Below are 19,877 nucleotides of genomic sequence, written 5' to 3'. Positions count from 1 at the left end.
GTCCGATCGATTTTTGCGAGACGAGTAAAACAGTTGGCTAAGCAAATTTCGACGATGTGGAATCGAAGATCGAAAACAATCGTGACTGTAGCAGTGATTTCGATGAATCAGCTCGCGTCTCATAGTGGCGAAGTCTTTAAGTGAAATCGTTGATTGGATCACCAACTGTTCGACGAATTTCTAAGAACACCCTTACTCGAATCGACGCCATTGTCAAACTATCCAAAGAAGCCGTTTCTAATTGATTCGCTGGTCGAAACTACCTACCTGTGCACGATCTCTTGTTGTATCCACTCCCTAACCTTGACGTGAGTATCAATAGTGGATCCAGAGTTCTGTCTAGACAATTTCGATCGTCTACCAAAGTTCGAGTTGTTGTCGTACGCCTTGTCGTTCTTTATCACGTCGTTCAGATCCGGCTTACTGTCGCTCTTGTAACCGAGCTCTCCATAGTGGTTCTCGAACTTGTCCGATTTCGCTCGTTTCGAATCCTCTCTCTGACTAACGCGTCTTTTCACTCCAGTCCCTTTAGCTTTCGCATCGTGTTTCTTGCGATACAAGTAGACGAACGCAATGAAACCGATTAACAAGAACATCAGTCCAAAACCGGTCAGTATAGCGATCGTGGAGGAACTTTTTGGCGTGCTTGGCTGTGGGATCGCTTCTTCGTCCGATTGCGGGGAAGTTGTAGTGTCTGCAGTAGTTGATGGTTCGTAGCGATCGTCTGCCTTAAATCTAAGGGATAAAGGGCTTATTTGCTTTGTTGCGGAGATAAATCACGGGAAAAGGAAACGTTAATTTTTATCGCTGTATCAGGGACATGTGCAAGTGCGAAAGTTTCGGGAACTGCAGGTGTCTGCACGGAAGCTTTCATCACGGGAGAGGGTAAAGTTGTATCGTTCCATGAGTATACGCGAGTTTAGATCGGAGTTAGTTAGGTAGTTTCTCAGATTTGTACGGCCTTATACAGATATTCATAGACAGGATTGCGAGTAATTCGATGAGGTGTTAGAATTTAAGCGGTTACTTGTTCGGAGGAATTCAATCATAGCGTTCGTTTGTTTGTCGAAAGTGCGGGTCTTCCGATAGGTTGCTTGCTTTCAGGATGTTAATGAATTATGCCTTCTAGTTCGAAGTGAAATTAAAACTTTGAATAAACGAATGTTTCGCCTCATTGTACGCAAGTTTGAATGAATTCTATTCAACCGGTATAATACAGACAATTTAAGCGGCCCGAAACAAGCAAGAAAGCAGGCGCGATGGCGTGCAAGTGACGTTTCATTAATGTTTAGCACACGGTTGAAAAACAGTCCCGAGATACCGCTTCGTATAATGCGGTACGAAAATGAATATGTCTAATTTTTCAATTGACATTCGCGTTGAATTTTTAACGAGAAAAACGCCGGATATAAACACGCGTGTCACCGGTAGAAATTTTTACGATTAAAGGATTGTCAGTCGTTAACACGCTTGATAATTGAACGATGTGTTGCGTACACGAAAATCTTCACGGTTGTGGATTTATTATTCCTAAAAGAGTATTCATCAGATATCTACCTCGTATGGATCAAACTTGAAATTCAAATTATTCCTTCTTAATCCAAATCCTCTTTACAAACCTGGAACCATAGCTGTCATATCCCGTACTTGCATTTGCATACTTTCCGATCCCATCCGCGATGTCGAGAATCTGCGGTCTTGGTCCTTTAGGTCGAATCGGCAAAGGTGTGCCTTTGCCAGGAGGACGAAGCAGGTAGGGTACGTCTTCGTTCCAGAATTGCATCTCTGCAGACCGGTAGTGCCTACCCGTACTCGGTGGAATCGCTATGTTAATTTACACTTCGTGTATTTGTCGTAACAACCATCAGCGTGATTCATCAACAAGACAGCCTTGTGGACTTACTAAGATTAAGGTAGGTCTGATTTTGAGGTTCGTACTCGGGCCAATCGATATCGTATTGGCGCCATTCCTTCGGTCCATCCGTCAAGTAAGGATATCGCTTCGCAATGTTCGGGTTCCTAATTTGCGAACAGTAAACAATTGGAAAAGTCTTGAGGCAAAAGAAAAACAAGATTCTTTAATTTGTATAAAAACAAAATTCTCTGAGTTGCAACGATAAATCGTTTGTTTGCTTTTCGTATGTTTTTTGGCCGTTTATTTACATTTCTTAAATCGTTCGTTTACATACTCTGAGTGATTTGTTTACATTTCTCAATTGTTTGTTTACATCGACTCTATCGGTTTTGAAGGTAAAAACACACCCTTCCACACGGTTTTCCTGCTTCCCCTAAACAACAAAGCACAGTACTGCCTCGAAGCTTGCTACATTTTCAAGAAACAGAGCGTAGAATAAAATATGGAAGCGTACAAAGGTGCCCCCTGTTGTAAAGCACTTTTATCAACGAGATTACAAGCTCGTCGGTCGTTCTCGCGGCTCAATCGGAATCGAATTTCAGAATGAAAACCAAAATTGCGATTTCGCGATGTTTTCAATAAAGTTCCGGCAAGAACCGTTCCAGGTAGCATTTCCAGGCCCTCCTGCTCCGACGCGCGCGAAATGATATCGTATATCCACGCTCGGATATCGGAAAAGCAGTCCAATATCGAAATTTTGATACACGGTAACTCTACTCCGTTTCTGTTACGCGATACTCGCGCGTTCGAAGGAACTTCTGCCTAGAACGAGTATCTCAAAGGGAGGGAGAGAGAGAGAGAGAGAGAGAGAGAGAGGAAGCCATTCCCCGGCCAGCAAACACCATGATCCCTGTCCCGAAACGACTATGAGCGCAATTTTACCGTTCACAGTCGAACGTTCCTTTCTTCTACGATTTCTACGCGAGCATAAAATTCAATCGAAACTGACGATCTAAACGAAACGTCATTGACAGCTGGGGAAATATTTTCTCAAATGTGAACTAACTCACTGATCAGAAACGAAATTCATACTGCGTCGATCATTCCTGTCTGGAAGTGAAATTGTCAGACTTTTTCAAGGATCGTTTCTCTAGAATTCTTTTCTCTTCATTGGCTATAACATAAGGTAAAGACGCACCACGCCCTTCGTTTATATATTGTACGCATGGGTGCAACCATCGCAGGTATATTCTTCCAAGGAGGCGTGACACGGTGTCACGCGCAATATCGATCAGCCGCTGTCACAAGCCGTGTGGAACACACGTGGCGTCTACTTCGGCCGTCGCCGCCGCCACTGCCACCGCCACCGCCACCGCGTGCATTAAACAACTTTGTTTCGCTTAATTGGATCGACCCAGTTCCTCCTGATTCACCGCCGTGTCGCGATGCATATGCATTTCTGTCCCGGCAAAAAAGTCTCCGGTTGGCAGCAGAAAATCGGGGATAAAGGAATGCGGGAAGTTTTTACACAAACGAATCTCGCTGATCGAAATGAACTATCTCTTGCGTATGTATATAAAACGATGATCCTGAAACCGAATAGCTCAACCAGTTGCAGAGAGCGTATTATCGATTCGGTCGATTGTTTGTTGTTTCTAAGGAAGTCGAACAATCGTACAATATGATATCTACATATAGGATCGTCGATACGAGAACACCGATAGGATCGACGAGACGAACAAAAAGGATGACTCGCAGACGATATTGCCGATAGAGTTCGTTTCCGAAAATTATCTCCTGACGCGTGCGATGAGATACGAGAGAAATTTCGTGCTTTCGAAGATAAAACAGTCGAGTCGATTGGCTCAGCCCGTGGTAAAATGCCCCGCACCTCCTCTGTTTGAAATGAAATGTGCCAGTAATTTGTATATATAGGTAATTTACTTGTATGGAGAAAATTAAAATGGGCGACGTATCGGATCGTTAATTCAGCAATAACCGGTATCAGAATAACGAGGGTCAAATTACAGGCAGCCAATTTTATCGAAAGGAACAGGATCGTTGTTGCATTATTTCAGTCCGACCTTCCATTTCCACTGTATAACAATTTTTAGTTATTCTCGAGCGATCGTTCTGTCTGAATTCGTTCTGTTCGACTATGTCCGACAAAAAGACGCTTCTTTCGAACGCGCCAAGTATACGATTTCTAACAAATCGCACAATTGGAAACAGATTCTCCGAATTTGGAACTCTCATGGGATCGATCGCATGTACATTCTCTACATTCTCTTCGAAGTTTTCTGAAATTAGAAACAGTTCTCTCAAAATTATACTGCGAACGATCAATAAAACGGAAAGATCGATCATCCGCCAATGCTTAAAGCCCCCCAATTTCCACGATACTTTGCCCATCATTGAATATGCACGTTCTCTGATCCTAATATTCTGGTCCTTGCTAAACGCACTAAACGGGAAAAAGTATGCCACTCTTTTTTCACACGCAGGCTTCGCGATGAGTTACAGAACAACACGTACGCATAGTAAATAACAGAAACGATCGAACGAGGCTCGCAACTACTCCATTTAACCTACGTTTTAATTATCGCGCCCCATTTAACCGGTGCACGTTTTAGTCATCGTGATTTACGATCTACGGATTGAACTCTCTATCCCGGAGCAACTCTACCGAAAAGATGAACGGAACATTTTATGATTCTTCGTTCCACGATTCCAGCGACCATTCTCAAAAGGATGGAAATTTTGGAAATTTACTTTTAACGTTGCCCCGGATTCAATTTCTATTGCGAAAATTATATTATTTTTCGATTACTACGTTTCGAAAAATCCAGCTTCGAATAGGTATGATACCTCTCGGATTTTTGGTAAACCGTTGAAAACAGTGAAAATGGAAATTCGTGGACGGCCATTGCTCGACGCAAGCTGTTTATGCTGTCATCGGTTGAAATTAGCGAAGCCCCCGTCGTGCTCGATTCCATTATTAAATAATAAATTCGAAAGCGGACATGGAAGCATCGCATTTTATTTATCTATGGCATTCCTCCACTCCCTCGCCCCTCGACTTCACTTTGACTGGCTTTACGGTAAATCTCACGGAATTTTATACAAATAATCGGAACATCACGCGGCGATGCACGACTACGGGATAGAACTGCGAGGCTTTCATCCAGCTCTGGAAATTCATTATCAACCGACCAATGGAAAATAGACTGACGCGCTTTCAAACATGATTTTCAATTATACGCGTTACTGAATATTTATGTTTAACCATTTCCCGATATTACTCTCGCTCGTGAGACTTGTAATTATTTTTCCAAATAGATTTAACCACGACCATGTTAAATCTCCCTGATGCTCGTTTCTCGTGCCGTGAATCGCAACGGTCGTTTCGGCGATTGCTGAGAAGCATAATTCCCGATGGGAATCTTATGCCGTTTAATTTTACTCGACAGTAGAGAGCGTCTCTATGAAAACTGTGCCAAGTGAAAATGGCGAGGCGCTGGACCATCTTTCCTAGCAAAGGGTAGAACGATCGAAAGAATTCTTTTGGATATATCCGGCAGTAATGTACGTTCGCTGTAAAGAAGACAACGCATAGAGATAAGAGAGAAAATGGAAAATAGCGGATCTACTTAAATCCTTTCAACGACACCGAGCCTAAAGGCAATAATTCGCATTTTGTTATACAACGTAGACGTAACAGCGCGCAACCTAGAAGCAACTTACCCCACGTAAGCGAAGCTGCACCACCAGTTCATCATTGCTTCGGAGAAGAGAGTTTCGCCGATATTGTATCGGCGACGCTGGTCGTATTTGCTCCCATCGAGAGGCACGCCCAGAACATAGGGCAGCTCCTCGCCGTGCACGGTACACTGACGTTGTTGCTGCGAACATACAAGAGCGCTTGGTTCGATATACTTTGCCGGCCGGCAACAAAGTTTCGCCAAAATTTCGCGGTCCAGAAGAACGGTCAAGAGGGGGCCTCTCTACGAAACCGCAGCCATTGTTATTAACTTCCGCTTCTCTGCGTTGTGCTTTAACTCCATCGACCCCATTGTTATTCTATATTCCGGTTGATCGATACTCTTCGATAAGCCCGTTCTTTCTGGACGATCGCGGTCAATGATCGTTGAATATATATATATATTGCAGATTCCAGACATCGAGGGCAGTGAGTCTTCCTTTTCGTAGAACGTAAGAAGGTCGATTTCCGAACAAATTGCACGTGCCCGCTCATTCGATGGATAAGGGTCAAAGTATTTTTCTGGGAGGAATTCTAATTTTTTACATTTTTTACGATTAATCGAGATAGGTTTGGCGAATCGGTTGATTTGTCGCCGGTTTCGCTAGCGCGATGGCAAGAACGACGACGCGATGAATTTCCTGTGGAGAACGTCTCGCAGTCTGGGGTCTATCGTTCGTAAATCCCGCATCCAACGGAAGGGAGCCAAGCCTGTAAGCTGTAGCTGAAAAGCAGAAACGTTGTTACATTCGGTTTAACGACACTGGTCGGTCACTGTACTCTCGGACAGAGCGTAACAGGCCGACACGCAGCGCCGATAAAAATAGTTGGACGGCGTCCAAATGGGTCTCGTAGCCGGGATTTTTCTCCCCGTTTGCGCACGACCGATCAACGAACAGTCAGTAGGTCACGCTGCCTGTTTCCGCCAAGGAATCCGCTGCGCCACGCGCTTGCTGCGAGAAAATGAATAAAATGCAAAGTACACCGTCTAATCGTACGTGCTGCAGTTTTCACGAGGAGAACACCCTCGGCGGATTTATGCGCCTCCTTAATATTTCTGTCAGCTTCTTGATTCTTGACCTGGCTGAATTTGTCAAGCTAGACACACGGATGCGCCATTATCGCGCGCTTTTCCGGCCCGAGGCGTGAATCTTTTATCAAACTGCGATTGCACGAAGTTTTATTCGACTTTATGAAAACGGTCTGATCGTCAGTCACGGAGGATTCACTCAGACCACGTGTATCCGAGGCAAAAGAACGTAGAACTCGAACGAAACGAATTCAACGAAGAGATTTAGAGGCGTTCGTCATTTTTAAGCGACATGAGCGTATATTCGCGGTATGCTAACTCTGAAAGTGTTCCCAAGGACGTACTTACGCCGGAGTACTCCTGCATCGCTTTCGGATGCGAGAAGATGTACATGTAGCTCTTTGGATTTGCCCTCGAATGTAAATTCGCGGTCATTATTAATGGCGCGACGGTACCGCTGTCGGATAGAGCATCCAGAACGAGATCCCGATTCTTCAGCGTGTAGTCGTTCGTAAAGCCGGCCGAGAAATCGCCGTATTGTTCCAGAATCTTCGACAGAATTAGTTCCGCTTCCAGTTCGTGCGTCGCCTGCCGACCAAGAAATATCGCGTCACTTTGTTATTCGCGCGTCGGCTGAATCTCGCCGGATTCAATATCGGCCTGTATACAAATATTCCTACCCGAAATTCCACCCCTCGATGTTCGCGCGTGCCAATTTCATTGCCAATAAATCGCGATCGATTTCAAATCGCGATCGAATTCTACTTGACAAACGAGGAAATTGAAAAAAAAACAGGTTGACGATTCGACAATTACCTTGGCATATTCTCGTAAAACTTCATCTCTCTGCACATCCACCATTCCGTGCAACAACGCTATCGGTGACAGAATGTGAAACTTCTCTGATTCCGTCACGCCATACATCAGGTCAAACCTGTTCGACACATTCGATCTTCAAACGGTTCTCCTTCGTGGAGATTGTATATAAAAAAAACGTGTATTTTCTACGAAATAGTAGCAGATTGATTTCTGCATTCCTTGGAATATCCTACCTGCCAAATAGTTCAGAATTTTTCATCAAATTCAAAGGCTTGTCCGGGATAACCACGTTGTCGATCAGCGGCGCGAATGCTGGAACGTAATTCGGCTTGTGGATTTTCACGTTCAGCAATGTGCTTACGTCTTGGCTACGTAAACACAACGCCAGGTCATTGTCGGTCGTGGTGGGACAATTGAGGGCGTGCGCCACCTGAAAAATCATTCGAGCCATCTCTCAACAACTCGCAATGAACGTTCCCTCCGTCTGCTAGAATCGTAGCTGCACGTCGCGATGATGAAAAACGATATTTCCTTCTTTGTTAGTTCCAATCGCAACCGCCACCTTCCATCCTTCTATTTTCGAGTAGAAACGGGGCGATCGTACATGTATGGAACACGACTCGTTTGCCCCTAGCAGGGAACACGATATCGATCTTCTGTCGACAAGATGTCAGGTACGAATTCGAACGTTCCTTTCGCCACGAGTCAAATGTAGGTCCGTGCACAGAGTACTGTCATACTTTCACTTTTCACACCTAACGTTCGACAGTTAAAATTTTACGCAGCATAGCCTTTCGGTTAAACTAAGATGCACATTTTTCGTGATAAGGTGCCAGAAACGTTTGAATAACGATCACGCATATACGAGTCGTACGAATTAGGTTCAAGAGATATAACGTGTTGTTGGTAACAGTTAAATAAATATTCAAATAAATACATCGTATCTTAATAGAAAGAAATTACGAGCAGAAAATTGTTGATGCATCGGCTTTCATTTTGCGTATCATCAAGATTAATGAATCTACCTGTTTGGTGATTTGTAGGGGTGCTTTTCCGATAGCATCAGCGCTTAACGCTGATCCGGACATCAATATAGCCCGTTTGAAGAGACCTGCGAAAGATGGAAAGACGATTAATGATCCAACTCTCTTGAGATCAAGCCAGTAGCTACTTGTACGCGTGAAATGTTAAGTTTTTCATTCTATAGTATAATTATCGATCGAACATCACGGTACTATTCCCCCCCGGCTTATATTGCCGTTGAAAAATGATCGTAGTCTCCATTTTCTCCTGCCATTTCTTGTTTACAAGGGTTATTCTTTCCATCGGCGACTTTAAAAAGAAAGATACGAGCCTTCGAGCAAAGTACAAACTTCCAGAATCACGAGTCCATCGCAATTTTTAATGATATCCAAAAGAAGAGATCGAAACGTTTGATCATAAACGTTTGTTTCACTTATGAGATTCACGTTCGTCAAATCGTCGAATTTTAGTCGAACGAGGGTTTCATTTTCTTGAACGAGTCGTATCCTTGTAAGAAATTACGTTTTCAAAATAATCTGCGCAATTTCATAAGAAATTACATCTTTTCCTTAGGTTCGTCACGAACTTGGCTTCTTCGATCGACTCCTAAAAGCGATACTTAAAGTTTGCATTTCTAAAATCGAAGCCTGTGCACGACGGTCTTATCGATTTCACGAAAATGGAGGTTACGTGTTCTTTCCGCGAAAGTATTCTCTTAATATTCAGGCATCGCAAAAGTCGCAAACACGCGACACCGCAGTAACCGTTACCTTTCTTATTAGCCACCGGGCTGATAAGGAGTAGGTTAGCAAAAATGGCGCCAGTACCATGGCCGACGAGCGTAATGCTGTTCGGATCGCCACCAAAATCAGCGATGTTCTCTCGCAGCCAAAGTAGCGCCGCTATTTGATCCAGCAACCCGAAATTGCTCGTCGTATCGTCCCTGATCCCGGGTCTCAAGAAACCTGCAACCAAGTGTTCACGACTGAACGAATAACATACAATCATTTTCCCTAATATCGGACTTACTGAACTTTATGATTCTTCCGTATATTCTTTAAAACAGAAAATGTTTCGCGCCAATCGTAGCTCATCGATCTTTTAATATCGAACGATTCACCGTAATCAATCTTGTAATTCCAACAACAAAAAAGATCTTACGTACGTTTCTTTTACACAGCGAATAATTTTTATCCAGGCGAGAAAAGAAAAAAGCCAACTTTTACTCTACAAGGCCTACAGCCTGCACCAAGACATCAACTCGGGACGTAAAACTGGTTGGCACAACGTGCTATTTCTTTTTGTTCACGGGAACCTGCTCGTTATCCATATTTTTCCCCCGTTGTTTTGCAAAAGGCTGAAGTTATCCGGACCTCTCGCGAGCCAACTGTAGCCGACTACGGACCAACGGGAAGAGGGTGAAGTTAACTAAGCGCCTTCCCAGCACTTTAACCTAATTTATGATTATGGTTTCGCGGCTGCTTCTTCGTTTTTTCCTTCCTTCTACCTTTTTTTCCCCCTTTCCTTTGCCCCTTCCACGCTTTAACTCTCATCCCACTTGTCGGATGTGGCGGCGCAGCTCGCGCCACCGACGTCCATCCATTTGCAATGCGCGCGCGGAGGTTGCGTTATCATTTTAGGGCAAAGGATAGGCGGAAGCTCCTCGTTGCGAATACCCAGCTGCAGCCGGTAAGGCCGGAAGGGGTTGGAAAAAATAGAGCAGACCACGGGAAAAACGGCGACGATCGATGGAAGTTTCGGGGGCAAAAGGGCCGCTTTTGTCTCGCTCTTTTCTAAGAGAAAAATTGTTTTTTCTCCCTTGAAAATGATCTCGAAACTTTTATACCCGCCATTCGTTCCACCTTCGCGACTTCTTGCTTCCGTGCAACGAATTCCTTATTTTTATCGAAAACAGATAGATCTTCGTCGAGCAACAAATTCGAACCATTTGTACAATAACAGATATTTAACTATTAGAAGTTACACATTGAATCGTTAGTAGCGATTTTCGTATATCGCGTAACATAAAAAGCGATATAAAAATTCGCAGTGAGTATAAAGTTCGAGTACTTCGGGTTCGAAGAGCGAGTCGGCTTTGTGTTGTTTATACGAGCGGACGGATTGCAAAAGATATCAGGAGACGATGGCGGTTGTCCCGGTGCGCGATGACGGATCGATAGACAGTCGCACGGGAAGAAGGTAGAAATAAAAAGGAATTGGTCGAAGATCAAAAAGCCGCTGGCGTAGCGAAGCACGAACGTTAATGAAGCAGAATTCCTGATTTCATGCAACGCTGCCGCTGGCGGCGCTCGGCAAGATTTCATAAATTCGTATCGAGACGATGCGATGGCGCGGGACTTTCTCGCATAGTTCTCTCAGACGTTTCATATCCAGAACGATCGAATTCGATTTCATGTGACCCACGCCTCCTATTTCCGCCCAGTATCTTCTGGTCTCATCTGCCTTTCAGATGAATCCATCGTGAAAACACAGCAACGCGGGAATACTTGACTCGTACTACTAGCAACGAGTAAGTAGTATAATCGTACTACAGGAAGACCGTACCGCGGAAATATGATTCATCTAAGGTTACTTACAAGGAAGATTACAGTTTTGACATTTTCTTACATACGTGTTATATTTTCGAAGAACTGAATTCGTTAAAAGATAGTGAATTACATAGGTACATAGGTTAGTCTGACTCCAAGCATTAAGTCTGCATAACTTACCTAGAATGCCTAGGCGAAAGTTGATAGTGACGAAGACGATGTTACCATAAGATGCCAATATAGTACCGTCGTAGAGGTTGCCGCTATTCCATTCAAAGCTCTCTCCGTGAATGAACACCATCACGGGATACTTCCGCAGAGTCTTCTGACCTGAAGACAAAAGGGTGTAAGGTATTAATGTCGGCGGAGGAAGATGAACGTTTGCTGTGCTCTTTTAATTAGCGTACTTATTTTACAATGTTTCATAAAGGCGTAAAATAAATCATGCGACATTATAATGCAAAATACATTTGGAAATACTTTCTGGCCAAGCATAGTAATGCATTTAGCTGGTAATTACGATGGAAAAACGATATCGTCCGTAAGCGAAATATACAAAAGCGCAACGTTAATTGACTCATCGATATTGTATAAAGCCAATGATGTACGCGAATGACGGATTAATGGAGAAATAAATTTTTATGCGTTGACCAAAGATGCAGCTACGATTGAATAACCAGGCGGATCGTATCATAAATTCATATCATAAATTAGTTCACTCGGGAACCGAATAAAGCGTAGATTGATAATTTTTTATCCACGCTCCGCGTATTCGAAGAAATCGATCGAATAATTCAGGAAATTTTCCTCAACGTCGTAATAATTTTTCTTGGATATCGAGGAAAAAAGAACAACGAAATTTAGCGAAAGGAAGAAAGAACTATGAACGCGTGGAATAAACGACGAACAAGATGATCAGTGTCGCTTATTGATAACGCTACCCGCGTAAATTAGAATTGTTACAAGGGCGTGTCCCTACCGATTCCATGTTTTTTCATGCGAGAGTTTCCTTGATTTACATCGCTCGAAAAATTATCAGCGGAGTTTGCCTGACGATGGTACACGCGTGAGTCGGGTCAGTTCCAAAATTTATCACATCTCACCCCCTGGTCGAGCCTGTTCGTGAACTATTCACTCTGAGTTTTCGGTATTAGGGTATCTATAAATTCTTCTCCCCCATCCTGTAGACGACGTAGTTTCCTTTTAGCGAACGATCCACAAATTAGACCAGAACGAACACTGGCTCGACCGCCCTCCCCAACCCACCTTTACGAGCGGTCGAGATTTATCGGGGAATCTGTTTTACACGATTTCAGTTTCCGTCGCGCGACCAACTTCGCGCTGACATTTGAACACCGCTCCAATCCAGCCGGAATTAAATCATACGCGTCTCCTTGAAAGCCGAAGATTAATTGTCTTTGAAAGTAAACATACTTTACTTTCGTCCCCTGTTCGCTTTACCAACACGTCGCTCGACGAACAATTATAGTACGACTGGCGAGCGAAGGTAAGTTTCCTCTGTAAACCCGCATCAACAGCAACTCTTACCGTATCCGCTCTAACCTCATCCGCTTTCCACAGATAAACGTTCTTTCGAAAGCGGGCAGAAATCGCTGCTTCCGTAATTTCCGTCGGAAGACACGGAACTTCCGTGTCACTTTTTTTTCCTTACGAAGAGAAGAAACGATGGCGATGGTTGCGCACGTGTTCAATCTTTTTTTAAGTTCGTTTACAAAGCAGGTAGGAGAAAATTGGGCTTTATTAGGTACTATCCCCGGAAGCTGATATTGGTAATCCTTTGTTCAATATATCGCGACGGTGACCGAATTTGTTACGCTAATGCGTATACCGTTGTATATCTTCCCTGGCAGCTAACCGAAACTCCCGACAGTAGCGGGAAAAATATGGCCAGCAAACGGGCAAGAAACGGATGGAGCAAGAAAGCGGATGGGGATGATCAGCAACGAGCTGACGAGCTGTTAACGCGTTTATGGACTGTCAACAACGTATCGCGTCCTTCGAGGCCGCAAATTGAATCCGCTCAACCTGCCCCGAGGGCTGAAACGACACGTTTATACGAGATTTTTCCCCCACGACTAACTTTACGGGTCACGTCATAATTATTTGTATTGTTATACGAGTTCCAGCAGCTCGGTATTCAAGCAAACGAACTTGGAAAATTGCTGCCTTCGGTGATATATCTTTCCGACGAAATAATAATGGACGGAAGAGTAGAATAATTATTCCCGTATTACAGGGATTTAATTTATTACTTTCATATCTCGTTTGTTCAACCTCGTTAGAAATAATTAATACGCAAGACCTAGTCTTACGTGAGTGGTATTAAAAAAATATACAAGCCCATTGTTATCTCAGAGTCAGCCCGTGTAATACAAAAACCATCGCGTTTTTGTTGCATTCTGGTTCGCGGCCTGTTCGGTGTACCGTAGTCCAATTGAATAAAATTTCAGAGGCCATCGTTTTTGCCTGGTTGTAAGCACCGACCCTGCTGGTTATTGTGTCGCAAAAGAATCCTCGTGAGCGAGCACGTTATGAGTCGAAAAAATTCGGGTGTTCTATCCTCCGCGAGATTCTTTCGGCCAACTTCGTTTTCGGTGAACACGCATATACCACCCTCGTTTACGGCGCAGAATCGTCGAGCAAACGAGCAGAAGAGCGGAGAGAGAGCACGAACAATAGGAATATCGAAATTATCGCGGCGCTAGTGCGCGTTACTTCCGCAAAGAATCCATTGATTCAGCGGACTGCGCGGGGCGCATTTTCACCGAGGCCATCTCACAGGAGTAAAAAGGCGACGGAAAATAGGTCGATGCGATCATACGAAAACCACTCGTGCAATAATAAATGCCCCTATGGCTACTTCCATAAGATCGTATCGACCTATTTTTTTTTTTTTTTTTTGTTTTGTCGTCTTTGCCTTCAGATATACATGTACAATGGCGTTAAAAGAAGGCCCGTGTACGATATCGGAGCGTCCCATTTACAATCGATATTGCATCGTCCATCTAGCAAAATTATAGGCGTGAGAATGTGCAAACGAATCTTCGTAAACTAAATGACCACTATCGAAACAGGGTTGTCTTAGACGACGCATTCTTAAAGCTTCAATGCACGTGCAAAGAATCGTAGAAAATGAACGAGCCATCGGTCAGGTAGGGTGAATTCCACTCACGAATGAAACTGTGGTTAGGAAATTTCCATAAAAATTAAAAGGTGAATCGTTGGGCTGTACATGAAATTGACGTATAACGGATCACGCCTGGGGATATGTTCATCTTTGGTCGGTGGATGTGCGCGCTTGGAAATCGAACCGGTCGCTATAAATCAATTGACGCGAATCTATGTCCTAATAAAAGGAGCAACGGGGTCGATGGTGCGGCGAGTAAAAAGATATCATGTGGTGCACTTTACGCTGCGACGATATAATGCAACCTGTACTGTGTGCACCGAACATATTATTATTAAACTTGGCCAGTCAACGATAATGTTACAATATTTGCGACGACAGTGTCGGCTGATCCAACTTTTCTGATATCGAACGACCTAATGAAAATACCAAGTACCGGAGAACTAGGCGTTGCTCGATCAACTTTACTGCTTTTCTGTGAAATACGAATATTTTCTAGATCCTCTTACGATACTGAGGGTTCTTTGTTTCGAGCCAAAGTAAACAACTTTTGTAACGTTCGATACAATATCAGCAAGGGACTTTGAAACAACCGTGGCAGAGTTCATGAAACTAGAATCTGTGAACGTATTTCTTATCGAATGGCAGTGTACCGTCACTGACCATCGTTGAGTTCCTCCGTAATCGACGATCATTGCGCGTCATCGGAATAATTTACAGGTCCAATATCACTAACTGGAACAAGTCTATGGCGTTTATACGTAAAACAAATCAACGTTCGATTTACGAGCGAACCCCTTTACGATATCAGCGAACTGGTTGGGGGGTGGTTTTTACCGCGACGTAATCATTTTTATCGGTCCCGCGGCCCCGTCGTTCCTGACCGGCGTCGGATAAATATTTATGGCCGTCCCGTATAGCGTTCGGGCGTCGATGCCCTCGTAACTCAACCCCCGTACGGCCGATTTCTTTTTATGGCCGCCGCCAGGCGACGAGTTACAGCTCCGTTGAATTTACGGGTGCCGCCCCGCTTTAATCCAGCCCTGTAATTGCCGACGGCCTCGAAACGCAACGAATCTCGTGTCTGGTTCGAGGTCGACGACATCTACCAACATCGCCGTTTCGTGCAGACAGAAACGATTCGAGGGTGGCTTTTGACAGACCGAAACAATATCTGTAGGGGGTGGCAAACGAGCACGCTTCGCCACCTCGTGGTCAGATCGCGAAACTTTCCTCGACGGGGGTTGCTACGCCCTCGACTAGATGTCGGTACGCATCGTATTTTCGTAGGATTCGACAGATATCCTTCTATCAATATCATCAAATTGATTTCTAGGATGAATAATGCGAGCTCGCGCCCTTCGTCTGACAACGGTACTTGGAAAGCGTGAATGATATTGCTACCCCCGATTACACCTGCAAGTAGCAAGAATTTCTTCGAGGGTAGATATCGATTCTTTGAATCGGAGGAATGACTGCAGAGTGAACTCTACAGGACACCGATAGTTATATAGCAAGTCTGGTAAATAATTGGAAACCATTTGGTTCTGAAACGACTGATGTAACTTTCAACTGGTACAGCTTATTGAAGTCTAACAAAGAAAATGCCTCTGTATAGGGGAACGTCTTAAAAAAGTATTTCGCGAATTTCTAGTTGAAAACGATCGCGGAAATTAATCTACTTATTCGTAAGGACGACGTCAAGGATACAATACAGAGTTTCCACAATAGGAGAATGGGATTTACAGAAAACCCTTGGGAGTTGTTTTCTGCATACCACACTACGAAATAAATTCCATTTGAATCGCGATAAAACGACATGGCATTCGCGATAGATATGTTTCTTCGAGTATGAAACCCTTTTTTTCTCTCGAGTAGCTTCGACAATGATGTACAAAAAGGAGGTTGAGAATTAAACGATAATGTTGAAGCATTGTTGTAACCATTTATACTGGCGTTTCGTAAATTTCTTACAAGAGGAGATCGCAAAGGGTAGCGAGAAAAAATTAACGAAAAAATTTAATATGCAAGTGTACGCAAATACCCTTTATCGTTACAAATTTATACTTAAAGGTATCCTAGGCAGGCACGGTGCTCATTTGCATGGAAAACGGGCGATTTTGACAGGTCAAAAGACCTCGTTATAGAGGCTTGTTCAGTTAATGGATTAACTTTACGCCCAAGGGAAGACAGGGTACATGATGAGGCTGGGTTATTTTCACGCGCGCGTTTTATTGGTCGCCTCGCTATGCGTGTATCCGTTCGGCGTGTATTGAAAAATACAAACGAGCTAATTAACTAATTAGATCGGCGGTACCCAGATGCGCCAGCGATGCGCTGAACGGTAATTGTAAAACACGGATTAACGTTAGCTCGTGGGAACGACTCGAAAAACAACATTGTCGTTTTTCCGAGATCTCGTCCTTTTTTGCACCCTTGCCGTTTCGATGTAAAACGATTCCGAGGTTTTGCGGTGGCTGGAAACTGCCGTACAAAATCGTTTAAACCTGTGTGCGGTGTACATTATTGACTCGTACTACTAGCGCGGTGTTTAAGTAGTACAAGTAAATTGTGAACGTATCTAGTACGTCACTGCATAGACCGATAAAGTTTTTTTTACAATTATCTCTGCGATACTTTAAGCTTTTTAATCACTACTCTTCAGTTGCTGTTGTTGTTGTCGATCCTCCAAAATTTCTTCGTTCATCCCTCTTATCTCTTTCACGAAGAGATCGATTCGGAGAAGGAGAATTGGTTAAGTATACGCGTTTCGAACATTCTGTTTCGATATGAATTTATAGTTGTCACGTTTTGCCAAGCAACAGCTACTTTCGCGAGCTTTCTCCGATCATTGCGTCGTTCGAAGTAGACAAAGTGCAAACTCATGTCGTCCGCTTTTTACGGCCAACCGTGCCGTGAAAATCCAGAAGAACGAAGAATATGGTCGAACAATTGCTGCAAAATGGGGTAACACAACGGGACCTGCGTTCCCAACCCCCGTATCAGTCACCCCTGTGTGGAGAAGCTCTCGCGGTTCGTTGCTTGTTACCTAAGCAAGTTCACGGACGTAACAGGGGAACGTTAATCGAGCATGAAACGGCTCAACGCTATAACTGTATCACAGTAGTGTGTGCTTGAGTAATATTATGGTTATGGGACTACAAAGTTCCACCGTGCCGCGGTACTTCTGAGTTTTAAGGGTGGTAATGTCGAGCAAAGTTAGATGCCAGTATACACACTCTGCTGTAGTCCCATTTCTACATCGGAGCATGGCGTTGTTCCATCAAATGATCATACTACTTGAAACATAGTGGGTGTTAACTACATTATTGCGTTATTGAATTTTTTATCCTCCCCTTTAGAGGAGGAAAAGAATTTGTCCCCTGCGATTCCACTATACCGTACTAAAAATATTTTCTCTACTTCTCCCACTCATTTTCTCATCTAATTCGTACACTATGGCGCGGGAGTTTGTACCGAGGTAAATTTACATTCTCATACGAAAAACAGATTCAAAAGCCCCAACAGGGGATTCGATCCGGGGACGTTCTCGGCCGCAGACGAGTATGCTACCTATTGTGTCAACCTCTGGTCGGGGAAACAAATGTCTTCAGCCGCTACTTGAGCATCGTGGACGCATTGTGAAACACAAGCGAGCTGTGTTTCAATTGCAAAAGACGGTCCGGACGCGTAATAAGGTTACGTTCTCCACGGTCCAGAAGGCGAGCAACGTCAGAGGTAAAAAGAATTCTCTCTAAGATGCGGTCCTTTTTTTTCTTCTTCTTCTTCTTCTTCCACTGTACCCTTCTACTGCGCCGTAGAGAGGGATGCTACAGACGGCTCTGTACGAACGCAACCGTCGTATTACATTCGTCGTCCGCATTTTCATCTCAAAGAATTATGACTCCTTTGAAGGTTTCTCGACCATTCACTTTGGAGCCTCTGGAAATCCGTCGTTATTCGACTTCGCATACGAGTCGACCGGATGCTGTGCATCTTTTATACAGATCCGTATGCACCTTCGAGTAACTACCGATTCCATGGGAGCCCGTGCCTTGCCACGCCAGAAACAGACGTTTCCCCGTTTCGAGTGGATATGCCCTGGTTGACCCACGTATTCGCTTCGTCGTGAAAATATATTGCGCGAGACGGGATGCGACTAGAGAGTTTCAGCGCTTTTCCTCGCTTTGGCGCGAAAGGAGATGAAATCGGCCGTGATTTCTTATACATTCGATTGACAGAAACTCGTATTGAAAATTGTGGAAATTTAGAAGGGATATTCGATATCACGATGATTAAATAGAAACAAGAGGCAAGGTACAAATAACTGGCTATCTCCGTTGGTGTTTAGCAAATTCTACGGTTTCTAGGTTAGACGTAAAGTCCACTGTTGTAAATCGATTCGCATTGAAGATCTCAGCAAAGTCGAGAAAGAAGGAAGCGGAGAATTGACGCAACCGTCTAGTACTTTCCTCTCCTTTCTTTCTTATCTTCGAACCGAACGGCAAGAAAACAGAACCGTGAGAGATCCGAATGTTCGATACGAACGTTGCGGTGTAGATACATGGTCCGGCAAAGCCTTCCATTATCCTGGTCGACGCCATTCAATCCATGGTACACGTATCCCGATGTATTTCGCGGAGCGTCTCGGCTAGATAAAGCGACGCGTCGCTCCTCCAGCGTCGCTCGGCTGTCCATAAACAGATCCGTTTATCAGTTTCCTGGTGATAAACTCACCAGGCAGACGAGAAGATCCGTCACCATCTAAACATTTACTTTGGAGTCCCTCTTTTAAGACGGAAAACCAAGAAAGGAGAAAACAACATACCGGAATCTCGGAAGAGTGGGGCTTAAGCAGAGGATCCGAAAGTTCGAAGTTCAAAGGTTTCTTAGGGGTGGTTTTCGGATTATCCTGGAAAGTTTCAAGTCCAGGCGTTAGGATTTATCCTCGAAATATCGCGCGCTTCTTTCTGGTACGGTTGCTACAGCTATTATAGAGAACTAAAGGTGCGAAGATGACAGGATGCTAGGCAATAATGCTCGAAATGTCAGTTTCAACTCTCCCTTCGCCCCTGTCACACCTGGCGACGTCTCCACTTTGAAAAACTGCGACAAAGTGGAGGTGATCCGTGCGCGGTGCTTCATCCCTTTCGTCTCCTCGTTTCGGTGCAATCCTCCATTTTCAGGTTGCAGAGTTATTGTTTTCAAGCGTCTCGACGTCAACGTCACAGGCGAAAAGTAACAAGCAAACAAGGCCGCCGCTTTCTTTTTTCGCGGATCTGAGAGAGAGAGAGAGAGAGGGGGGGGGGGAACAGAGGGGGAGAAAATAAGAGAGAGAGAGAGAGAGAGAAACGAATCTAAACGCGCGAGCGCCACAGATGCAAAAAGACACTGACGTTTCCCTAACGATGCGGACGATTAACGTTTATTCGACGAATAATGAGAATTGCATGCATAATGAAGCGACGCACGAAAGAAGTTGACGGTCCATTGCTCGTTTTTCTATCGATATTCCGGAACAATGCGAAGGAATGGAGGCTAGGAATAGTCTGCCGCCCGACGATGAAGACCTTTTTATACCATTTATTTGTCGATTTCAAATGTTCCTTATCCTTTGACCTAAACGTCGAACTATTCTGAGAGAATTCGAAAATTTATTTTCGCCCTATCGTCGAATGGCGTTTCCGATGAAA

The 19,877-nt window shown here is 44.1% G+C and overlaps 1 protein-coding gene across 3 annotated transcripts in view; it reads right to left on the bottom strand.

Annotated features, from left to right (window-relative positions):
• The window catches only part of LOC126865619 (uncharacterized), a 55,588-nt gene that overhangs the window by 3,267 nt on the left and 32,444 nt on the right, over window positions 1-19,877 (bottom strand). For all 3 annotated transcript variants that reach the window (XM_050618359.1, XM_050618360.1, XM_050618361.1), the window contains 10 exons: window positions 11,217-11,366; window positions 9,258-9,452; window positions 8,490-8,575; window positions 7,698-7,894; window positions 7,462-7,579; window positions 6,994-7,233; window positions 5,600-5,757; window positions 1,904-2,019; window positions 1,620-1,824; window positions 268-735 (listed from right to left, as the gene is read on the bottom strand). In XM_050618359.1, coding sequence (XP_050474316.1) covers window positions 268-735; window positions 1,620-1,824; window positions 1,904-2,019; window positions 5,600-5,757; window positions 6,994-7,233; window positions 7,462-7,579; window positions 7,698-7,894; window positions 8,490-8,575; window positions 9,258-9,452; window positions 11,217-11,366 — 1,933 coding nt within the window. The remainder of the gene's footprint in view (window positions 1-267; window positions 736-1,619; window positions 1,825-1,903; window positions 2,020-5,599; window positions 5,758-6,993; window positions 7,234-7,461; window positions 7,580-7,697; window positions 7,895-8,489; window positions 8,576-9,257; window positions 9,453-11,216; window positions 11,367-19,877) is intronic.

The sequence above is a fragment of the Bombus huntii genome, chromosome 5 (assembly GCF_024542735.1).
Source record: "Bombus huntii isolate Logan2020A chromosome 5, iyBomHunt1.1, whole genome shotgun sequence".
In the NCBI taxonomy this organism is placed as follows: Eukaryota; Metazoa; Arthropoda; class Insecta; order Hymenoptera; family Apidae; genus Bombus; species Bombus huntii.
Note: the sequence above shows the minus strand (reverse complement) of the source record. Positions and strands in the feature narration are given on the sequence as shown.